The 22,469-nt window shown below is 42.1% G+C and overlaps 3 protein-coding genes across 3 annotated transcripts; all 3 read right to left on the reverse strand.

Annotated features, from left to right (window-relative positions):
* Nucleotides 1-5,307: 5,307 nt before the first annotated feature.
* LOC116138692 (chalcone synthase 3-like) lies at nt 5,308-6,003 on the reverse strand. Its single transcript, XM_031424378.1, has 2 exons — nt 5,781-6,003; nt 5,308-5,597 (listed from the first exon to the last, which is right to left on the reverse strand). Exons 1-2 carry the CDS (start codon nt 6,001-6,003, stop codon nt 5,308-5,310), a joined length of 513 nt encoding a protein of 170 aa, XP_031280238.1.
* Nucleotides 6,004-6,765: 762 nt separating this feature from the next.
* On the reverse strand, nt 6,766-9,124 carry LOC116138717 (putative pentatricopeptide repeat-containing protein At3g13770, mitochondrial). Its single transcript, XM_031424396.1, has 2 exons — nt 8,562-9,124; nt 6,766-8,468 (listed from the first exon to the last, which is right to left on the reverse strand). Exons 1-2 carry the CDS (start codon nt 9,052-9,054, stop codon nt 7,024-7,026), a joined length of 1,938 nt encoding a protein of 645 aa, XP_031280256.1. The 5' UTR covers nt 9,055-9,124; the 3' UTR covers nt 6,766-7,023.
* An 85-nt stretch (nt 9,125-9,209) lies between these two features.
* On the reverse strand, nt 9,210-22,451 carry LOC116138693 (probable polygalacturonase At1g80170). Its single transcript, XM_031424379.1, has 6 exons — nt 22,335-22,451; nt 21,987-22,106; nt 20,112-20,452; nt 11,773-12,420; nt 10,216-10,547; nt 9,210-9,842 (listed from the first exon to the last, which is right to left on the reverse strand). The coding sequence occupies exons 1-6, from the start codon at nt 22,449-22,451 to the stop codon at nt 9,352-9,354; spliced, it is 2,049 nt and encodes a 682-aa protein (XP_031280239.1). The 3' UTR covers nt 9,210-9,351.
* Between the last annotated feature and the right edge of the window lie 18 nt (nt 22,452-22,469).

Here is a 22,469-nt window from a genome sequence, read left to right on the forward strand (position 1 = left end):
CATTGGTGGTCGACCTAGAGGAGTAGTCTGCTGCACCTACTGATTGGTGATTTCTATGTTGTCATGGTTTTTGGTGGTTGTTTTTGATTTGGTACAGGCCATCTACTACGAACCTGGCAGGTAATTCTATTGTCTTGATGTGTTATAATTGATACTGGAGCATCTGACCATATGACATTTGATCATTCTATCCTCCAATTGTCTACTACCATAGAACCTTCTACAAAATATCTTGTAGGATTACCTAATGGAACAAAGACTTATGTTAAACACGTAGGATCTGTAGTTTTGGACAGTAATTCACACCTATCAAACGTCTTGCATGTTCCAGATTTCTATCAAAATTTACTTTCTGTCTCAAAACTTACTGCTTCTAACAACTGTTTTGTTACTTTTTATCTTAATTGTTGCCTCTTTCAAGATCTTTGCAATGGCAAATTGAAAGGGTTTGGCAAGCATAGGCTAGGTCTTTACTTTTTTTATTCCAAATTGAAACTTTCCTCATTTGTATCAGATTTAGGACAGTTGAATAAGTCTGTTTGCCATACTGAGTAGTCATCACAGGTTGTACCTTGCGGGATGAATTTGAATAAAGTGCCTATTTCATTGTTATCATTATCTTCATCTCATAATTTTGCATTATGGCATCAAAGGTTAGGGCATGCCTCTTATTCCATTTTGCCTTTTATTCATCCTAGTTTGTCAAGGTCTAATATCCAAAATGGTTTACATCCTATGCATTGTCTTATCTGCCCTCTAGCTAAACAGACTAGATTACCCTTTTCTAATAGTACATCTCAAACATAGAAAAATTTTGATTTACTACATGTGGATGTATGGGTTCCCTATAAAACACCTACACATGGTAATGCAAGATACTTTCTCACTATAGTAGATGATTACTCAAGGGTTTCTTGGTTGTTTCTTATGCAATTCAACTCAGACACTTACTATACTATTAAACATTTCCTTCGTATGGTCCATACACAGTATAATTTGGTCCCAAAGTGCATTAGAACAGATAATGGTTTAGAGTTCTCTAACAAAACTTGTCATGATCTCCTAAGTAGTCAAGACATCATTCATCAAAGTTCCTGTGCTTATTCTCCTCAACAAAATGGCATTGTTGAGAGAAAGCACAGGTACATCTTAGAAGTTGCTTGGGCTTTAAAACTTCAGTCTAATATTCCCACTCATTTTTGGGGTTGTTATGTACAAACTATCGTATACATCATTAACATACTACCTACAGTAGTCCTTAGAGGTCAATCACCATTTGAAAAGTTTTTTGCCAAACCACTTTTTTTGGATCATTTAAAAGTCTTTGGATGTTTGGCCTATGCAAAAATCTTACCTTTTAAGGACAAATTGCATCCTACCTTCAGTTTTCTTGGGTTATTCTCTTACCCAAAAGGGGTATATACTATACAATTTATTTTCTCACTCTGTGTTTGTCACCAGGGATGTCATTTTCTATGAGAATGTTTTCCCTTTTACTTTGCCAACACCTTCCTCAAATTCTTTTCCTATTGATTCAGATTTCCTTGTTCCAGAGTTAGCTCAAACTTCTTCTCTGCAGTTTCTCCTAATTTTGTTCTTGTTCACTCCACTTCTACTATACCTAATGTTAATCATGTTTCATCTCCGATTCTTAGCAGGTCCAGTAGACTTACCAATCCTCCCATTTGGACACAAGATTTTGTTTGCCCTATAATACATCATAATCCTACAGCCAATACTTCTTATTATCCCATTACCAATTTTGTCTCCTATGCCAATGTGTCACCTTCCTATACAAAGCCTTATTGTCCAATCTTTCTTTGGTAGAACCCACTACTTTTACACAGGCCTCTAAAGATCAGAATTGGGTCAATGCTATGCAAAAGGAAGTTCAGGCATTATAAAACAACCACACCTGGTCTTTAGTACCTTTACCCCCTGATAAGTTTCCCATTGGTTGCAAATGGGTGTATAAACTTAAGTATAAGGCTGATGGCACCCTGGATAGTTACAAGACATGTTTGGTTGCTAAGGGGTATACACAGCAACTGGGATTGATTATGAGGAGACTTTCTCTCTAGTTGTAAAGATGGTTACTGTTAGAACAGCTTTGGCTTTGGCTTCCATGAATAATTAGCTACTTTATCAGCTTGATGTGGATAGTGCTTTCTTATAAGGGACTTGCAAGAAAAAATTTATATGACATTGCCCCAGGGATTTCCAAAGCAAGGGAGCAAAACCTTGTATGCAAGCTTCATAAATCCCTATATGGGTTGAAACAAGCTTCTAGAGCCTGGAATTATAAGCTGACTACAACTCTTTTGGATGGTGGTTTCCAACAATCCAAGTCAAATTACTCCTTGTTTCTCAAAAGGAATCAATCTCACATTGTCATGCTTCTTGTGTATGTACATGACATTGTGATAACAGACAATGATCCAGCTTTAATCAGTCAAACTAAGCAACTGCTACACAGCAATTTTAAGTTGAAGGATTTTGGTGTATTGAGATATTTCCTAGGATTTGAAGTAGCTAGATCATCTAAAGGAATCAGCCTCTATCAAAGGAAATATGTATTGGAACTAATCTCGAAATCAGGCTTATCAGGTTCTAAACCATCTTTGGTTCCCATGGAGTCCAATTTAAAACTCACATCAGTAGCATATGACCATCAGTTTCCTTCTGAAAATGCCAAGAATGATCCTCTACTTGTGGATCCAATTGTTTATCAAAGATTAATAGGTAAGTTGTTGTACCTATGTATGATCAGGCCAGATCTTAGCTACTCAGTTAGTCTCTTGAGTCAATTCATGCCTCAGTCCAAGCAGTCTCATATGACAGCAGCTCTAATTAAAGGTGGTCAAATATGTGGAATCAGCTCTTGGACTAGGTTTATTTTTTCCTGCTACTAATGCCTCGTCTTTATCAGCCTATAGTGACTCTGATTAGGGTTCTTGCTTGATGACAAGGAAGTCCATCACTAGATTCTGCATTTTCCTTGGCTCTTCTCTGCTTTCCTGGAAATCTAAGCTCCAAGCCACCATTTCCAAGTCTTCCTCTAAGGTCGAATATAGAGCTATGACCTCTACCGTATGTGAAGTCATTTGGTTAGTTCAGTTGCTCAAAGAACTTGGCTTCTCAAATATGCTTCCTGTTACCCTTCACTGTGACAACCAAGCTACCAACCATATTGCCTCCAATCCTATGCTCTATGAGAGGACCACACACATTGACATTGATTGTCATATTGTCTGGGAGTAACTCAAGAATGGTCTCATCACTATTGCCCATATTTCTTCCTCTGAACAGCCAGCCGATATTCTTACTAAAGCATTTGGCAAAACTCTTCATCATCACATGTTACACAAGTTGGGTGTGTTAAGACCTTTACCACCCTCCAACTCGAGGGGAGGTATTAGATTTAAAGGGCATCATTGTAATTTATTCACGCTAAGTTTAGTTACTTTAGAAGTAGTTGAGTTAGTTAACTCATTCCAGCTCAATTAGTAACTGAGCTAATGTGCTGTATATAAAGAAATAGTAATTCTTTAGTAAAGTGTAATTCATTTTTCCAAATTCAGTTACAATATATCGTTTGTTTGCTTTATCGACAATTACTTTGTGACATAACGTTTGTACTAGAAAATTCCACAGAGATGTCGCTTGCTAAAATCAACGATATTGAAAATTGATGGATGGTATAAATGTGTTACGAAACCAAGTAAAGATTTGATGATTTTTGTAGTCCCATTCTTCAAAGTGATTAAAAAAAAAAAAAATCTTCAAATTTATTTCTGAGCACGAATTGGTTCAGGTTTGTCATAACATCGAAGTACGACCCTTCAAGAAACTACACATAGCTTAAGCTCATAAAGTACAATTTGGCTCATCTAACATAACTTGAATAGCTAGGTTGATTGACATTGGTCCTTTCCATATGTTTTTTTTTTTTTTTTTTTTTTCTTGGACCAAACTAAAAGAAAAATAGAACTTGGAGTAGTAAACAAATATTATTAAAGCAATATAGATTAATACTTGAACCAGGGAACTCATAGGATATATCGTATCGCATTGAAAATATGAGGACTAAAAGAAGAAGACAATCAGTTGTCCTCACGCACAACAACGCCGCATGCGACTTATTCAAAGTGACGAAATTGACAACGTTTAGTTGGATTTAGATCTACAGAGGTCGAGCAAGTGATTTTCGAAAACTTTTTGTCCAGAAAATGCATTAATTCACCGAAAAATGTGATATTGTTTTAGAAAATATGACTCTGAATTTGGCGGTTTTCTAAGTCAATTGAGGCAGACTGATGATGGCTGATCCAAGATGGTTGGTGAGTGACTTTCACAAAAGTCCATGCAAGAAGTTTTTTGGAAAATAATTATTCGTATGGCTTTGATATTAGAGAAATAAATTGTGTATATATATATATGACTTATACAAATTACAGTACAATAGATAAGAGATGCATGTTTATATAGGTCGATTAAGTTCACCTCATTGGCATAATATCAAGTATACAATTAGAAAGAAGATAATTAAAATCAAAATTTTAATTACGCATGATAATGTTGAATCATTCTTTATTCAAATATTCAAGAATCAAGAAAAAGAAATTTAAAGCATTAGATAAAAGTTTTTTGTGTATGTGTAAGGTATTAATTTGTAATAAAGATTAGAATTGATAATTTTCATGATTTTTGCGTGCTTTTGACTGTGATTGATCGAGTAACTAGACACTTGATAAGGATTGACAAGTCTTCCATAGAAGATTTTCGATGCCTACCTATTTAAAGCCTAATTGTTTTCTCAGAATTAAGACAATAAACTAATTAAGATTTCTTTTAAGGAACCCAAGTATAAGAGAAACATTTATCTTGAATTTTGGTTGTAAGTGCTCTATTTATTGTAGGAACATATAATTTATACATGAATTCTAACTTTAGGATAAAAATAAAAAACACTCGAACAAAATTCTAACAAAGAGATTAAGATAAACTAAATCTCTAATATTCTAACTTATTCATATAAATCAAAAAAATTAATCAGGAGATAAACTAAACAAATTTGTGGAGCACTTTGTAGAGCATGTGACATTCACACTCTAAGCAATATTAACACTATGCAAGACCAAGGTTTCAATAGTAACTCCAGACCCCATTCCAACCCTTCTCCAGTAGTCTTTAGGCCATCAGCAATCGACTTATTTCTCATCTCATCCAAGACAAACAATACAGTTACACATGACATGTTACCATATTCAGCAAGCACATGCCTACTTCTCCAGCAGTCTTTACTCTTTAGGCCTCAACTTGTTCCAGAATTGCTCGCCCACCAGAATGTGCTGCCCAAAACACCGAGTTCCAATCTGAGATACCCAAAGGATGGAATACCTCAATTAGTCTATTCTCAGTGTGGTTTCCAATAAGATCAGGAGCTTCCTTTCCAATATGCATTATAAGACCGTGCTCACGAATAGTTTCACAAATGGCTCCAGCACTATTAGGCACTAATGTTTCTGTTGTAGAGACTAGTTCAACAATAGGTTTTTCGACACCAAGCATTGGATTTGAACCAACTATGATAGCAGCTGCACCATCACCGTACAAGGAATGACTCACAAAGAACATCAAAATCAGTTTCACTAGGGCCACGAACACCGAGTATAGTTGTCTCAGAGCAGACAATGAGAACAGGTGCACCTTTAGTGTTCTCAGCTAGGTCTTTTGCAATGCGAAGTACAGTGCCGCCCGCATAACAACCTTGTTGATACAACATGATTCTTTTAACAGATAGATCAATGCATGGCCTAAGAGCTTGACAACTTGATAGTCAAACCCAGGCATCCTTGGACCCATAGTGGTGCAGCAGATTAAGTGAGTGATTTTCGATGTGGATTGGCCCCATTCATTGATGGCCTTGTTTACAGCCTGCTTGCCTAGCTCTGATACTACAACTTCTGCCATATCTTGCCTAGTATCCAATGAAGGTGCCATGTATGCACACATTTTTGGGTTTATTTTCATAATATCATATGTTATGCGAGTGTGTCGCTTCTTTTATCATGGTTTTATCACCTGAAATGATAGGATATGCCTTGATTCTTTAGTTATGTCCATATATTTACAATAACAACTAGATATTAATATTCATACATAAAGAGATGCAGAAAATAAAACCTCTCATGTTATCTAGTATTTGTTCACAGTTCGCGTGCTTAGAGTTTCATTTATTTCATTTTCGTAATAAGATTTTGGGTTTTTCAAATTCAGAAAACAAGAAACATGTGTTCAAGTAATCTCTAGTTCCTAATAGGAAAACCAATTTCTACAAGGGAAGTCCAGCTCATGTTCTTAATGATCAAGGACCGTGGACACTGGATCAAGTTGCATTATTCAACTATTTTTTTTATCATTTCATTTCTTAACTCATTTTTCATTCTCTTTCCCATTTACATTTCGGCGGCTTATGAGTAATACTAGTCTTACAAAGAGTCATACAAAGAATCAAATCCAGCCCTTGAAAGAAGGGAAAAAAAAAGAGAGAAAGAGGCAATCATGAATTTCAATGGCTGGATTTGATTCTTTGTATGTCTCTTTGTAAGGCTAGTATTACTCTTCGTCTAATATGAGACGTCCTGCCTAGGTCGTCTAATACGACACAAATTTATGTTTAATTCTCCGCAAATATTGATAATCTTAAAATGATTTAGAAATTTAGAAAAGAAGAATCGTGCACTTGTATAAACTCTCTCGTTTATATGACATATCCGATAAACTTTCACATTATTTCATATCCAACGGTGAGGGCAATAGTTGTCACAGCATCCACAATTACATCATTCTCAGTTTGCCACATTTGCAGAGCCTTGCTCTAAAATATGGCTTGCCTTTTCATCTCATTGTTTCTCCAATTTCTACAATTTACATCTCTTCCAATCCAAAATCTAAGATACGGATCCCACATAGCACTCTCAAGCTGGCTAAAAATACATTTCCATTAATGGACTTCAGAAATCACCAGTAGTCTCCACAAGAGCAGATTCCTGCAACAATATGATGGAATCGGTTTTTATCCCTTAAAGACACTTTTCTCCCATAAACTTTGGACACAAACTTGGCAAAATTGTGGCAATCCACACAAATTCTGAGGTTTTTTATTAAGCGAATCGGCGTTCCCTCAGGAGTATTAACTAGCCCAAAAGTCAAAGCCAGTTTTTCACTGTGACCTAGTAGTACCTTCTCCTTTTGCTCCTCATCCACATCATATAAAACACAACTCAAGTCAGGGGCATAGCCAGCTTCCTTAAACTTGACTGACAACTCTTTCACTTTTGTATGTACCTCTTCTCTCTTTGGGTGGGAACAATCACTTGCATGAAATGTATGAAGCGTTTGGTCAAGCTGAATCCAGGTTCTGCCAGGCTCCTTTGTCACAGCCTTCTCCTTCATCCGTTCCCTCACAGTTCTAACATCTTCCCATCTCCCAACAGAAGCATATAAATTCGAAAGGATGATGTAATTTCCAGCATTTTCAGGCTCAATTTCTAGCAGACGTTGGCCTACATATTCACCAATATCAACATTAGAGTGAACCCTACAGGCTCCTAATAGAGAACCCCAAATAGCAGCAGTAGGTTCAAAAGGCATTTTCTGAATAAACTGAAATGCCTCTTCTACCCGACCAGCACGTCCAAGCAAATCAGAAACACAACCATAATGCTCAATCTCTGGCCGAAACCCATCTTTATGATTCACCATCTCATAAAAAATTTCCAGCCCTCTATCTTCCATTCCACCATGGCTGCAACCTGATAAGACAGCCAAATATGTGACAGCATCAGGTTTAACTTTGTTTTCTTCTCTCATCAATTCAAAGAGCTCCATCACTTCTCTGCCCATCCCATGTTTACTATAGCCCACAAGCATAGCATTCCATGAGATAACAGTTCTCTCAGACATGTTATTAAAGACCCTGCGTGAGTAGGTGAGGCTTCCACATTTTGAGTACATATCTATTAGGGAATTCTGAAGTACAACATATGAGGGCACTTCAAACCGAAAAATATGGTTGTGAACTTGTTTGCCATGATCCAACGCCGCAAGACCAGATAATGCAGTCAAAACACTGGCATAAGTAACATAATTTGTACTCATTCCTTCCATCTGCAGCTTCCGAAATAGCTCTAGTGCCTCTTCATCAAGACCTAGTTGGGCATACCCAGAAATTATTGCAGTACAAGAGACAACATCCCTTTCTGGCAAGCATTCAAAAACTCCTCGAGCTTCATGGATCCTACCAGCTTTGGCATACATATCGAGAAGTGAACTCCCAACATATATATGGGATTCAAAATTGCTCTTAATTATAAGAGAGTGGATTTGTCTTCCCAGATGAAACCCATAAATGCCAATGCAAGAAGTTAATACAGTTGCAAAAGTGAACTCATTAGGCTCGGTATCTGCAGAAATTTACATTTTATTGTCAGTAACAGGAAAACAGTAACTAAATATTAGATACAAACAGTGGTCCAAATAATAGAAATAAGAAATACCCGATTTTAACATCTGCAGAAAAAGATTCAATGCTTCAAAGGAATACCCTCGCTGAGAATAAGCCGAAATCATTGCAGTCCAAGAAACCACATTCCGTTCACGCATTTCATCGAACACTTGCCTCGCATCACCCAAACACTCGCATTTGTTATAGAAGAAAATCAATCTAGTTCTAAGGTATAGAGGCGGTAGATAACAAGTTTTGATCATGTGAGCATGGACCCTTTGGCCATCTCTAATTGTCCTTCGATTGAGGCATGCGTTTAACAGCGTGTCGTAACCTTCAAATTTCATTTCAAGGCCTAAAATGGCCATTTCTAAAAGGGCTTCTGATAGTTTACCGTCGGAGCATAGAGTTTTTAGAATTTGTAAATTTGGCGGGAAGGTGAAGAGGGTCAGTTGGCGCATATATGAAAATGGGCTTATGGCGGAAAATAGATCTAGTTTTTTGGGATGATTGAGAGAGCAATTCATTTTCGAGAGCCATTTCATGTTCTTAATTAGCAGTTAGAAGTGTTGAATAAATATTATGTAGTCTTACAGAATATGTTTGCCATTACAACAAAGGCTCAAGGGGCTAGTTTTTGTGGACTCTGGCCTTCATAATTTTAAAACCCTCGTTAGTTATATACTGGGGAACAGAGGGCTGAAATGAGTAACTAAACAAACTTTTGAATAATAAACTCCTACTCACATTCTGACAAAATCTACAATTCCACTCCATTCCATTATTTCCATTAAAGAATAACAATCATTCGGGATAGCGTGCTCTGCTATCCTTCTGTGATGTCACTGTTTGTACAAACCTGAATGGAAATTAAATAAAGAAATGTTAGTTACAGTCGAAGGTCTGAAGTCTAGGGGATTGTTCCATCTCTCTGTTTGATCGTCATCGTACCATCTCATGTTTACATTCTCAACCTCTAATCCTTTCATGTGTTCCATGATGATCCCAGCGGCACTGTGGTTTACAAGTCCCTGACATCCTGGTCTGTAGTCCACCAACCCGCCTGAATAATTTGTCCATCTTTTGTAACTGAGGTTCATGTTAATGAATTTCAAATTGTGTAGTAGCCCATGTTTCGAACCAGATAAGAATACACCATTTTCAGAATTTGCGGTGATGTTGATGAAGCGTAAATTAGAGATTGAACCCTCCAATGAATTAGAGTATCTCGGACAGGTTGTCACATATATCGGTTCTGCTCTCCCCCACCATGATGGATCATAGTATCTTGTGCTTATATTCATGTTGGAGAAGGTGATGTCACTAACATTTCCTGTACAAAGTAACTGGTTAATACTCCATTGTCAAGACTATCATATGAAAAAAAAAAAAAAAAGTTGTTTTCTTAAAGCAAATTGAGCTTCAAAGGTGTTTGTTGCTTGTCATTCTAGACCCTTACAAAGATTAAATATTATCTTCCAAAATAAAAATCTTATAAATTGCATAATCATCTCGTTACAGAGAAATCAACCAACTAAATAAACCTTTTTCTTCATTTCCTAATGTCTAAATTTCCAAAAATGCAGTAACAGTTTGAATGATCCTAAAACAGAAACAACCAGACAGATGTTGTTTTCTAGATTTCATTTTCTTACATATATTAGAAAAGCCCTGCCAATTGTGAAAGGATATTAAGCTGATGTTACCTCCATCGCGGATTTGCAGTGCTAATCCTCTATGAGAATCCACAATAGTGATATTGTCAAACACCAAACTCTTGAAATCAAACCAACTAGCACTACCAAGTTTGATTGCAGAAGACTTTGTCCTGATCCAACAATCTGTAACTGTCAAATTATACAGGGGCCCTGTGTATGTCTTTGGACAGATTGCATCATCTCCTGTATCAATCTTGCATCTGGTAATCACAGTGTTATTTGAATCCTCGATATCTATTCCATCATTGTTAGGTGTATTAAAGTCCCCATAAATTGAAACATTGTGAATATCCGTGTTTTCACAACTTACTATGTGCAAACTGCAACAACGTAATCTATTTGTCAGACAAAAACTCAGAATCTAAAACCATCCAAGGGTTGGATAAATTGAATCGACTGCATATCAGAGTATAATGCATTTCCTTTAACCAATACTTTCAGATACATATTCCAAAGACAAATGATTCAAGATATAACACTCAAAACATCATAGCTAAACTAAAGAGTTTGCATATCAAGACGTTTCAAGTTTTGTCATCTGAGACAATAGAAAACAAGTTAAAATCACAACAAAATAATTTAAACATTCAACACTAAACACCAATTCCAATTATTTTCAGATGGAGGTATGTAACTTGAGACCCCGCCAGCCCTCTCTGATAAAAAATCTTTGTTCTCACAATTCAATATTTCTTCTACCCACACCTTTGTATCCGTTATCATATAAGCACCTTACTACATCTAAATCTTTACTTCTGTTAAAAGTAACTGGTCAATCTATAAATTATCTAGTATCCAAAATTTGGTCAAACGGCATCTAGAATGAAAGGATGATGAATCCAATGGACAACATATTGTAGAGAAATTGAAATACATTGTCACACAAGCAACTGCAAAATTTAAGGGAAAGTGAGCTCGCAGTGAAACATTATAGCTTTATTTCTTCCAAACAGAGAAAGATTATAATTTATTTTATTTCACACGTTAGGTCGTTTCATTATTCATTAAAGAAAAGGTAAAATACTTGGTGTCAAAACTCTCTAAAGTGATATATAGTGAGTTCCAGAATAAAATTAAATACCATCCATAAAAATTAATTCAAATTTGAAAACAGGGCAAACCGATATTCCACAAAACAAAAAGAACAGTGAAAGCAAAAAAATAAAGGAGGATAAAAAATATAGCAACAGAAAATAACATTTCTCTAACATAAAACGGTCCACTGCTATCATTAAAGTGACAAAGAGGAGAATGACGTTGACGGTGGTAATTTGCCACTTACAGCAAGTGGGCATCCTTAAGCTGAGTCCACCATGCTTTTGCAGGGCCCATTTATTAAGAGTTTCCAAACACTCAAGATTCTATTATCACGCTTATCAAATTTATCTCAATTTTGCTTACAGTTTTTTATCATTCTTTTTGTGTTGAGTTTCCAAAAGCTCAAAGACATACATTAAGTTTCAAATTCTGGGAATGAAAATGCCAAAAGTTACTATTAAAAACAGTCTTCAACGGGAAATAAAGGGAAAATACGAGTATACTGACCACCAGTAAGCCGGCTCTCTTAACCTAACGTTCCAAACATTGACATTCTTGCAACCCAGAAACCCCACCAATCTTGGCCTACACTCATCACCGCAGCAAGCCCCCGTTTGGTTCCAACTCACCATCACATTCTTCTTCTCATTTTCTTTCACTACAAACTTAAGCCCCTGACCATCTATTACTCCTCCGCCCGTTATACCAACGTCACACGCGTTCTCCGCCAGCACCACGTACCATCTCGACGAATCTTTCGGGTAATCTTCGATCTCCGTGCCGCCCAGTAGAATCGCGTCTTCTTCGATGTTGAGGATCACGTGAGATTTCAAGCGGATGGTGGCGGTTAAGTATGTGCCACGTGGGAATGTCACGTGACATGGAATTGTGGAGGGACATGCGTCGATGGCCAATTGGATGGCCACGGTGTCGTAGCTGATGCCATCTCCGGTGGCACCGAAGTCGGAGACGCAGAGGGTGAGGGGAGGGGAGTGGGCGGAGATGGGGAGTTCGATGGTGGGTGGTGAGGTGTGAAGAATTGATTGGATGCGAGGGACTGAGATTAGGAGAGTGATTATTGTTAGGAGAGTGATTATTGTTAATAACTGGGGAGTAAAGTAACCATTTTTCTTATGGGAGTGGGTTGGCTGGTGGCTTCAAGTCTGCAGCTTTTTAATCATAGACCGTGGTCTTAACTTATCCTTTTGGTTTGGTTGCTTCAATTAGAGGCCAAATGGGACCAGTCATTCATGGGCCTGGGATCAGACTCAGGCCCATGAGAAAAACCAAGACCTGGACCAGGCCCTAGGCCTGGTCGGGACTAGTCCTATGGCCCAGGACCGGTCCCATGGGCTTAGATAATTTCATTTTCTCCTTTCAATTTTTTTTATATTTTGGGGGCAAAATGAAATTTTATAGGAGGTTTTTAGTATTTTTTAGGGGTAAAATTTACAAATTTTATAAATTTTTTGAAACTGGAAGATTTTTTTTTTTATAAATTTTATTTTAACCCTCGTAATTTATATTTATTTAAAATTAATAGAAGGTTTTATGTAATTTGGCAGGAGACTATATTGAAAAAACACAAAAAAATTTGGTCCCAGGCTCGGGCCTTGGAGGAGGGCCCAGTGGAGGGCCCGGGTCCTCCTCCTTAGGCCTGGTCCCGTTTTGGAACCAGGTCTCCTAGGACCGAACTGGTCCTAGGACCGAGTTTTGGAGCTGGGCTTTTGGGCCCGATCCCAAATGCCCAACTCTAGCTTCAATTATATTCTTACTATTATTTTATTTAAATTAATACGAATTGATTATCTTGAAAGTCTCAACCATTATTTAATTACTGTATTCAGGCGCATGAATATGACCTATATCAAAATCACTTTTTTGTGGATCCTAGTTGAAGGAGAAAAGCTAAAGCTATCAATACTTTGGTTTAGAAATCCAAAGGACTGTTTATTACTCATTACTACTGTTACGCCTAAAAATATAAGGGTTGACGTCAGGACCCTTTAGCTCACAAAAGTCAGACCATTGGAACAGGCACCGTCTGAGTCTGTCAGGGTAGTGAGCGCGCGTCAAGGTAGTGAGCGCGCGTCAGGCTAGTCAGGAGGTTGTGGTGCTCCCACGTGTCCAATCCCTGCTTTAAATCGCGCAAATCACTCTGGAAGGTGGGCAATGTGACATAAAGAAGAATTTACACAGATAATCCCACCAACTCGCAGATTTAGTGATGATTGCCTCAAGGCATCTGACTATAAATTAGGAACTCATCTCTCATTAAAGGGATTCGCACCTTTTTCACTCAATTAATTACTCTCTCTCTCTCTTTTCTCAGCAACCGATACCTTGTAATATCATTGTAAAGTCAGTCAGCTAATAGCGACCTGACTCCTATCATCAATATAAGCATCAGTGGACGTAGGACTCGCTACCTTTGCATCCGAACCACTTTAAAAATTGCCTTTATTGCATTTACTATCCCTCATCCATTATTTTCACGTGTGATTTCGGGGCCCCCTGCAGCATTTTGCACGTGCGTTTCGTTGGTGCAAAATCCAGCATCAACAGTTTGGCACTAGAAGGAGGGGCCTGATTTAGTGTTCATCCTTTATCAGGAGAGTCTCCAACTTACTAGTTCTACAGCAACGAATAGCCTGCCAACCAGAACATGAGCAAACCAACCAGGGTACTCAAGGGTCCCCCCAAGTTCAGGGGGATACCTCTTCCAAAAAACCTTCAACCCCGCAAAATGTTGTAGGAGATATCCCGTCAAGCTCACAGCTTGACCCCGCTATAAGGAGCTACCTAGAGAGGTTTGACAATACTCTCCAGACGGTCAACCAAAGGTTGGACCGTTTGGACCAAGGCACGCCATCCAAGTCAGCTGCGGCGGTACAACTGCCAAAAATGTCTGTAGGTCGCACGAAAGCGAGGCAAAGGGAAATAGCACGTGCCACGAGCGCTGCAACACGAAGGCGAAAGGGTAAGCAAGTGGTAAAAAGCAAGCCCACGGGCTCCAAAGGGCCAGCAAACACAGACCGCGTCCCAAGTAGAATACCAGTCTTGCTGAGACTCGGTGAAAAGACGCAGCCTGAGCTGTCCCACATCACGTCGCGGGTACATACCCATAAAAGTGCTGGACGAGTCGATTCTTATCACCGTCAGCAGGCCAATCCTGGTCGCCACCGTGCGAGAGGGTCCCACACTTCGCGGGGTGGTTCTTACCACCGCGAAGGTCGTGAGAATGCCCTGCACCTCTCATCGCCATCGCACACCTCTAGTCAGCGTGTGTCGAGAGTGGCTGGAACTGCCAGCCGAGGCGAAGAAAAGCCCGACCTCAGGGCATTCCTCAATCGTAACCGCGAGAATCGAACTCGCGTGGGTGAAAGCAACCCCCAAGCGGCTCCGCTGCCGCAAATCAAAGAGCTGCAGCGAGCTCTAGACAAGCTAAGGGCCTAGCAGAACGAGCAGGGACAGGTCGCATATGCGTCCCCCTTCTCTCTCGAGGTGTTAGCCACTCCACTCCCGCCAGGATTCAGGATGCCCAACATGCGGGCGTTTGATGAAAACTCCAATCCGCAAGATCATCTGTACGAATTTAACGACCTGATTGAGCTTCACCAGGTCTCAGACTTGGCAAAATACCGCTGTCTAGCAATAACATTGACCTCCCATGCCAAACGATGGTTCAGGTCACTCCTAGTAAGGTCGGTCAGTTTGTGGCCTCAGATGAGCACGACGTTCCTCAGGCATTTTCAAGCGAATCGGAAGTTTTCAATGCCTTCGAGCTACCTTAGCAACATAAGGCAAGAAATGGATGAATCACTCCAGTCTTACATTGACCGTTTCCACAGGAAACTCAACAAGGTGGCTCATACCCCCAAAGAGTCTGTTCAGACTCTCATTATAGCCGGGGTTCGCCCGCAAACCGACCTGTGGAAGGAACTACAAGCTGAGGACGATGTCTCCCTCATAGGATTCTACAACCTTGCAGAGAAGTACCTCCGAATAGAAAATTCGTTGGCGGCACTATGCCATCGTGATCCCGGCGCATCAAGCATTATGTCTAGTCGGGGGGAAAGTAGAAGAGCTGATCGCAGAGGGGACGCTGACGATCAGCGAAAAGGGAAGAAACCCCGCTACGAGCATAAGAAGTCCTATGCTCCTGTTCCTCGTCGCGACCGTGACAAGGCTCATTATACTCCCCTGAATGTGTCTATATCAGCCATTCTTGATAAATTCGAGGAGGCCAGCCTGCTTGGTGAACCAGAGCCCATGAAAACTCCTGCGACAGCCAAAAATAATAAAAAATACTGTCGCTTTCATCGGGACAACGGGTATCACACAGATGAATGCCGAGCTCTAAAGCAAGCGATCGAAGAGCTCATCAAGAAAGGGTACTTCAAGGAGTATATTGATGACCCCACTCCTGCAAAAGAGAAGAACCAAGAGGAACAAGGAAGAAAGCGTCGTGATCGCCGTGGGTATAGCAGCGTTAACATAATCTTTGGAGGATCGCACCTCGCGAGAAACACGCGAGGCGCGCAGGAAAGGTACACTCGCGAAGCCCATCACGACCCGATCAGGGTGATGAGCACATTGTAACGACCACAAAAGGCTCGAAAGGAGGAGCCGATTGCCTTCTATGAGAAGGAGGCAGCTCGTTTGCATCATCCTCACGATGATGCCCTCGTGATCACGCCCCTAATAAGATGCCATAATGTCCGCAGAATGCTCGTGGACAACGGAAGCGCTGTGAACATCCTGTTCCAGACCGCTTTCGAAATAATGAACTTGGACGAGGCCGACCTGAAGCCCGCTTCGATCCCTCTTTACGGCTTTACAAGGGACCACCTGATCCCCAAAGGAACGATCCAGCTCCTAGTCACGCTCGGCGACTATGACAAGGTGATTAGGGTTACTGAATTCTTGGTCGTGGATTGCCCATCGACCTTCAATGGAATCTTAGGGCGACCTTTGTTGAGAAGCTTCAAGGTAGTCACTTCCATATATCATCTCAAGATGAAGTTCCCAACTCCAACGGGGATAGGGGAAGTGAGCGGATCGCAAAGCGCATCTCGCGACTGCTACATAAAAGCAGTGCAAATGGCGTGTAAAGGAAAGGGCATTTCACGATGTGTGCCCTGCCAGGCTATGGCAATCAGCCAGATCGAACCGCAGCCTGGCCCAGCAGAGGATAATATAAATCCTCGAATCCAGGAGATCCCTCCCAGCGGCCGGGTTGAGGATCTGTCTGAAGTTTCGGTTGATCCAAAAGAACCGAGCCAAGTGTTAAAAATTGGAAGCTGTCTCAACCCCCAGGTTGCGTCCGAGCTAATAAGCTTCCTGGTCGAAAACATCGATGTGTTTGCCTGGTCGCATTAGATATGGTCGGGATCAGCCCGGACATCATTTGCCATGCGTTAAACATCGACGATGAAGCCAAGCCAGTTCGCTAGAAAAGAAGAGCAATGGATCCAGAGCGGTATGTCGCCTTGAAATTAGAAGTGGATAACCTCCTCCGAAATGGATCCATCCGAGAGGCACTCTACCGACCTGGGTCGCCAACCCGGTCTTGGTAAAGAAGCCAAATGGTAAGTGGTGAACCTGCATTGACTTCAGCGACCTCAATAAGGCTTGCCCTAAAGACAGCTTCCCCCTGCCAAGAATTGACCAGCTCGTGGATGCCACCTCAGGGCACGAGCTGCTTAGTTTTATGGATGCATACTCGGGATACAATCAAATTCTGATGTATGGGCCGGACGAGGAGCATACATCCTTTATTAATATCGGGGGCTGTATTGTTACAAAGTTATGCCTTTCGGCCTCAAGAACGCTGGCGCGATCTACCAGTGATTGGTTAACCGAATGTTCTCTGACCAGATTGGAAGAACAATGGAAGTTTATGTGGACGACATGCTAGTCAAATCCCAGGTCGCCTCAGAGCACATTGCGTATCTCGTTGAGATGTTTAACATCCTCCGGTTGTATAAGATGAAGTTGAATCCTCTCAAGTGTTCATTCGAAGTATCATCAGAAAAGTTCCTAGGGTACATGGTTAACCAGTGGGGGATAGAAATAAACCCCGAGAAGATTCAAGCTCTGCTCAACATGGAGAGCCCGACCAGCAAAAAGTAGATCATGTGCCTTAACGGGCGAATAGTGGCACTTAGTCACTTCATATTAAGATTAACAGATCGCTTCTTGCCATTCTTCAATGTCCTAAAAGCCAACAAGAGGTTCGAATGGACACCCAAGTGCGAACAGGCGTTCCAAAGCATAAAAGAACATCTCGGGAAACCACCTCTCCTGTCCAAGCCTTTTCCGCAAGAAATCCTACTTCTGTACCTGTCCGTTTCTCAGTTCGCAGCCAGTGCAGCTTTGATTCAAGAAGAGGAAAAGGCGTAGTGGCCAGTATACTATACAAGCAAACGACTGACGGATGCCGAGATGCGGTATCCGAAAATAGAGCGATTAGCCTATGCCTTGCTGATCGCCTCCAGAAAGTTGCGACCTTACTTCCACGCCGATACCATCCATGTGATGACTAATTACCCACTCAGGCAAGTCCTTCAAAAGCCAGAAGCATCGGGTAAATTGCTTAAATGGGCTATGGAATTAAGTCAGTTCGATCTCAAGTATAAGTCGAGGTCGACTATAAAAGGGCAGGTAGTTGTTGACTTCATCTCAGAATTTTCCTATCTTCCGAGCGAGCAACAGCCTGGCGAAGCCATTCAGGAAGATATTCAGAACCTGTCGACCTGGAGCCTCTATGTCGACGGGTCATCGAACAGAAAAAGGGTCGGTGCCAGTCTCCTTCTCTTGAGCCCTAAAGAGGCTCGCATTCATGGCATTCTTCGGTTTGGATTTAAAGCGACCAACAACGAGGCTGAGTATGAAGCTCTGCTCGCCGGGTTGCGGTTGGCCAGAGAAATGGTCACAACCATGATCAGTGTATACAGCGATTCCATGCTGGTCGTCAACTAAATTTTTTGGGAAATATCAAGCCAAGGAAGAGAACATGGTCCGTTATCTGAAAGAAGCCAAGGCCGCACTCGAGCCGTTCAAACATTATAAAATCACGTAGATTCCCAGAGACAACAACTCTGTGGCGGATGCCCTGGCAAGGATAGCCTCGTCGTTAGACTCAGAGGCACTAGAAAGCATTCCTGTTCGGCTCGTCGAAACCCCAAGTATTAGCTCGATCGAACAGGTCGTGAATGCGACTCATTTTGATTCCTGGATGACTCCCATTTTTCTGTACCTCAAGAATGGGATCTTGTCGGACAACAAGGTCAAGGCAAGGGTCCTGCAAACAAGATCTGCTCGCTATACCCTCATCGGGGACCAGCTGTATAGGAGGGGATTTAGTGCCCCTCTCCTTCGATGTGTAACCAGCGAAAAAACTTACTACATTATGAGGGAAATTCACGAAGGGATCTGCGGTAATCACACCGCCGTGCGATCTCTTGCAAACAAGGTTGTTCGTCAAGGGTACTATTGGCCCCGAATTCAAGATGACGCTCACGACTTTGTCAAGAGATGTGATAAGTGTCAGCGGTTCGCAAGCATACCGCGAGCTCCCTCCCACGAACTGATAACTATGACTAGCCCCTGGCTTTTTCCATGTGGGGGATCGATCTCATTGGCCCCTTGTCAGTTGGAAGAGGGGGAGTCAAATATACCGTGGTCGCGGTAGATTACTTCACCAAGTAGGTAGAAGCCAAACCGCTAGCCACGATCACGACAAGAAAGCTGAAGGACTTCGTTTTCAAGAATATTGTGTGCCGTTTTGGAATCCCTCATACCCTCATTTCAGATAATGGAAAATAGTTCGACAATGAGGAATTCAAACAGTTTTGTGACAAGCTGGGCATCTATAAGAAATTTGCCTCTGTGGCGAGACCGCAAGCAAATGGCCAAGTTGAAGCTGTCAACAAAACCATCAAGCACACTCTGAAGGCAAAGCTTGGCACAGCTAAGGGGAATTGGGCCAACGACCTCCCCGAAGTCCTATGGGCATACCGAACAACTTCAAGGACCTCCACCTCGAAACACCTTTTTCGCTGGCATACGGGTGTGAAGCAATGATTCCCATCGAGGTAGGAACTGGTTCACTTCGGAGAGACTTGTACAAGGAGACAGATAACGAAGCACTCATAAGGGCGAGCCTGGACTTTCTTGAGGAACATCGCAGCAAGGCTTCGCTAAGGATAGCAGCCTATCAGCAACGGGCGAAGAAGTTCTTCGATTCAAAGGTCTGGTGAAGAGACTTCCAGGTCGGTGACCTGGTGTTAAAAGAAGTTCTCCTCGGAACCAGAGAACCAAACGCGAGAGTTTTAGGGCCGAACTGGGAAGGTCCGTATCGCATTGATAAAGTAATTAGACCAGGGACTTATCATCTTAAAAGGCTAAACTAAACGGTTCCAAGGTACCTCGGGCCTGGAATGCTGAACATCTTCGGCCATACTACCAGTAATTCCAAACTTAGCTTTCCTTGTAAATTAATTTCTGATTTTTTGTAAGTCATTTCTTTGTAAAGTTTTTATCTTGAGCGTCTGTACACGATCTCTGTGTATAATCCATTTTGTGTGAATAAGTTATGTCATCTTTGACTCAATGAATGTAAACAATTGGAAAGAACTCATGTATGATAAAGCAAACAGAAAATTGTAAAGGCAAAAATGTATTTCATTGCTATAAAGTACAGCAGGAAGGAAGACATGATTACAAGACTTAATCTAGCCCCTACGGGGCCGACCTCCTCGTCCTAGGGTTGGTCGGTCGAGGGTTTGTCCGCTGCGTGACCTGAACCTTCTGGTCGGAAGGCCGCCGCTTCATCATCCTACCGTGCCATGGACATAAGTGTTCCCTGCCAGTCTGTCGGGACTTCGGACATGTCTAAAAGAGGATTCTTTGGTCGCAAGGCATAAATAGAGTCGATTGCCCATTCGGCAGCCTTCTCCTCAACCTCCTCTGTCAAGGAAGCAACTTTCCCTTGACTCTCCTGAAGTTCAACTTCAAGAGCATGCCTTAGCTTCTCAAAGGCCTCTCTCTCCTTTTCTGCTCGCGTGACCTGCAAGGAGGTCGCTTTCAACTCCTGGTCCTTCTTCCCGGCCAGTCTGGAGAAACTGGCTACGGTCCTTTGCAGCTCCTTTATCTCATCCCTCTGCTTCTCAAGCTGCGCTTTCTAGAAATCCACCATGCGAAGAGCCGCATTTCTTTCGTTCAAATAGCTGTTCGCCGATTTGAGAGACAGGTTTCTCTCTGCTTCGGCAGCTTCCAAGCTTCGTTTAAGCACTGCGTTCTCTTCCTTCAGGGTAGCACCTCCCTTCGCAGCTCCCAGTTGTGCCTTTTCCATGGACATCTTCATGGAAAGGAGAGCATGCGAACAAAAGAAGAAAGAGTTAGGTAATCAAAAGAAGTTAAGTCCTTGTCGAGGACAGTTCGCTTACCTTGCTCATATGCTGGATCGATGTGGACATGAGGTCCACGTCGCTAGAACTTGCGAACTGCTCGAAAGATTTCGAAAGTCCGCATTACAGCAGGGCATACACCACCAACTGCAGGTACTCCGGCAAATGCCCCAGCAAGTCCAATATTGATGGACCTTTCTTCATGGCCTCAGCAGCCGTCGTGTCGTCCATAGGCGCCTTGCCCGACTTGCTCGCATCCGGTTGCGACCTCTTTGGCTGCTCGCTTTCAGATTCAGTATTTGATTCCTCAGCCTGAATCTGTTTCCTTTTTTTCCGCTGGGCCACGGTTTTCGTCCTTAGCCGAGCAGGCGATGGCTAGGCGACCTTCGTGGTTCGCGTTGGTGCGTCCTCTGCCAGCTGTGGCTGGCTCGAGGTCGCGCCCTCAGCCTAGGAGGCTGTTCGTGCAGCTTCGGCCGCCTTAGCTTTCTTCGTCCGAGGAAAGTTGATGGGCCTTTGGCGAGGTTGCCCTGGTTCCTTTGGCGGCATGGTTGTTGCTGCATGCAAGGCGAGGTTAGTGAAGGTATTATGTTCCACGACCAAGAAAAGAGTCAGTTAAGGAAACTTACATTGTGGAGGTTCTAACGACGCGTTGGCGTTAAAGAAACCGTACTTCCACAAATTCGCGGTTGTCACAAGTGTCCTCGCGTCGCGCCTGTCTTCAGGAAGGGAGCCGAACTGCAAGATTCTTCTTCTGTCATGGAGCAGCCCTAGCTCAGTTGTCTTGAAAGAGAAATTAGGTCGTTAGAGCGAACACGCTTCGAGCGCAATAAGTTTGTCAAAAACAAAACAAAAATACAAACAAAGAGAAAGAAACCTACTCGGATCCTGGAAGCGGCAATGGCCATCGTAACGAAAGAAGAAAAACTTCGTTTCGTAGGCCCCCGCGTTGCTGGGATAACTGTGTATCCCGTCGGCAATGGTAGGTCGCCTGGACAAGTAATACGAATCCTTGTCCTTACTCTTCTTTAAATAATACGAGTAGCCGAGCTCCAAGGTTGTCAGTTCGCCTAGTCCGTTCTCCCGACACGCGATGTACATTGCAATAGCAATGACGTACGCGTTCGGGGTCAACTACATCGGCGCGACCCCAAAGTGGTCTAAGAACGACCTGATGAAAGGGTGCAGGGGGATAAGTCCTCCACCCTTGATAATCTCCTCGGAGATCGCAGCCAAGCCTTTTGAAGGGTATCGCGACGAGTGCGTCAGCTCGTGGAATACGTCCACTTCGATGCCGAATTGGCTTTTTACCCTCTCAAGTTCTTCCTCGGTGAATACCGAGAAAACCTCAAGAGGGATGCTAGGATCACCATGCGGGGACGAGCTGGTTCCCTGCTCAGGTCTGGTATCTAAGTGGTCCATTTTGCCAGTCTGCAAAAGCGACAAGCAGAAGGATTATTCGATCTCCGTACGTTATATTGTACGATGACATGGGAGGAAATACGTTCCCTCAAATCCTAAATAAAAACCCTAGCAACATGGTTTGAGCCGCCGTTCGCAGCTCGAACCAGACACAGACGACTAGTCTTCGATAGGTTACCAAAGGACCGATGCCATTAACTCATGGAAAAAATGAGATGATGACCAGAAAACTCTTACCTCTCGAAGTACGACGACGGTGTCTGCTTCAGATGCCGGAAAAATGCAAGTCTGGAAGACAAAGGTTCTTGGCCTACGAAAATCTTTTGTTCTCTGTGAAAAAGGCTTTGGTAACATTGCCTGAGCGCGATTTGT

The sequence above is a fragment of the Pistacia vera genome, unplaced genomic scaffold, assembly GCF_008641045.1.
Source record: "Pistacia vera cultivar Batoury unplaced genomic scaffold, PisVer_v2 Contig343, whole genome shotgun sequence".
In the NCBI taxonomy this organism is placed as follows: domain Eukaryota; kingdom Viridiplantae; phylum Streptophyta; class Magnoliopsida; order Sapindales; family Anacardiaceae; genus Pistacia; species Pistacia vera.

Excerpts from the sequence above, each read along its gene's own strand:
- LOC116138692 (XM_031424378.1), bottom strand. The coding sequence starts at position 6,003 with ATGGCACCTTCATTGGATACTAGGCAAGATATGGCAGAAGTTGTAGTA. Across the intron at positions 5,598-5,780 it reads TCTGTTAAAAGAATCATGTT|CTGCTATCATAGTTGGTTCA; the intron begins GTATCAACAAGG and ends GTGATGGTGCAG.
- LOC116138717 (XM_031424396.1), bottom strand. The coding sequence starts at position 9,054 with ATGAAATGGCTCTCGAAAATGAATTGCTCTCTCAATCATCCCAAAAAA. Across the intron at positions 8,469-8,561 it reads TCTGCAGATGTTAAAATCGG|ATACCGAGCCTAATGAGTTC; the intron begins GTATTTCTTATT and ends AAATTTCTGCAG.
- LOC116138693 (XM_031424379.1), bottom strand. The coding sequence starts at position 22,451 with ATGTTACCAAAGCCTTTTTCACAGAGAACAAAAGATTTTCGTAGGCCA. Across the intron at positions 22,107-22,334 it reads CCGTCGTCGTACTTCGAGAG|ACTGGCAAAATGGACCACTT; the intron begins GTAAGAGTTTTC and ends TCGCTTTTGCAG. Across the intron at positions 10,548-11,772 it reads AGAGAGCCGGCTTACTGGTG|TTTGCACATAGTAAGTTGTG; the intron begins GTCAGTATACTC and ends ACGTTGTTGCAG.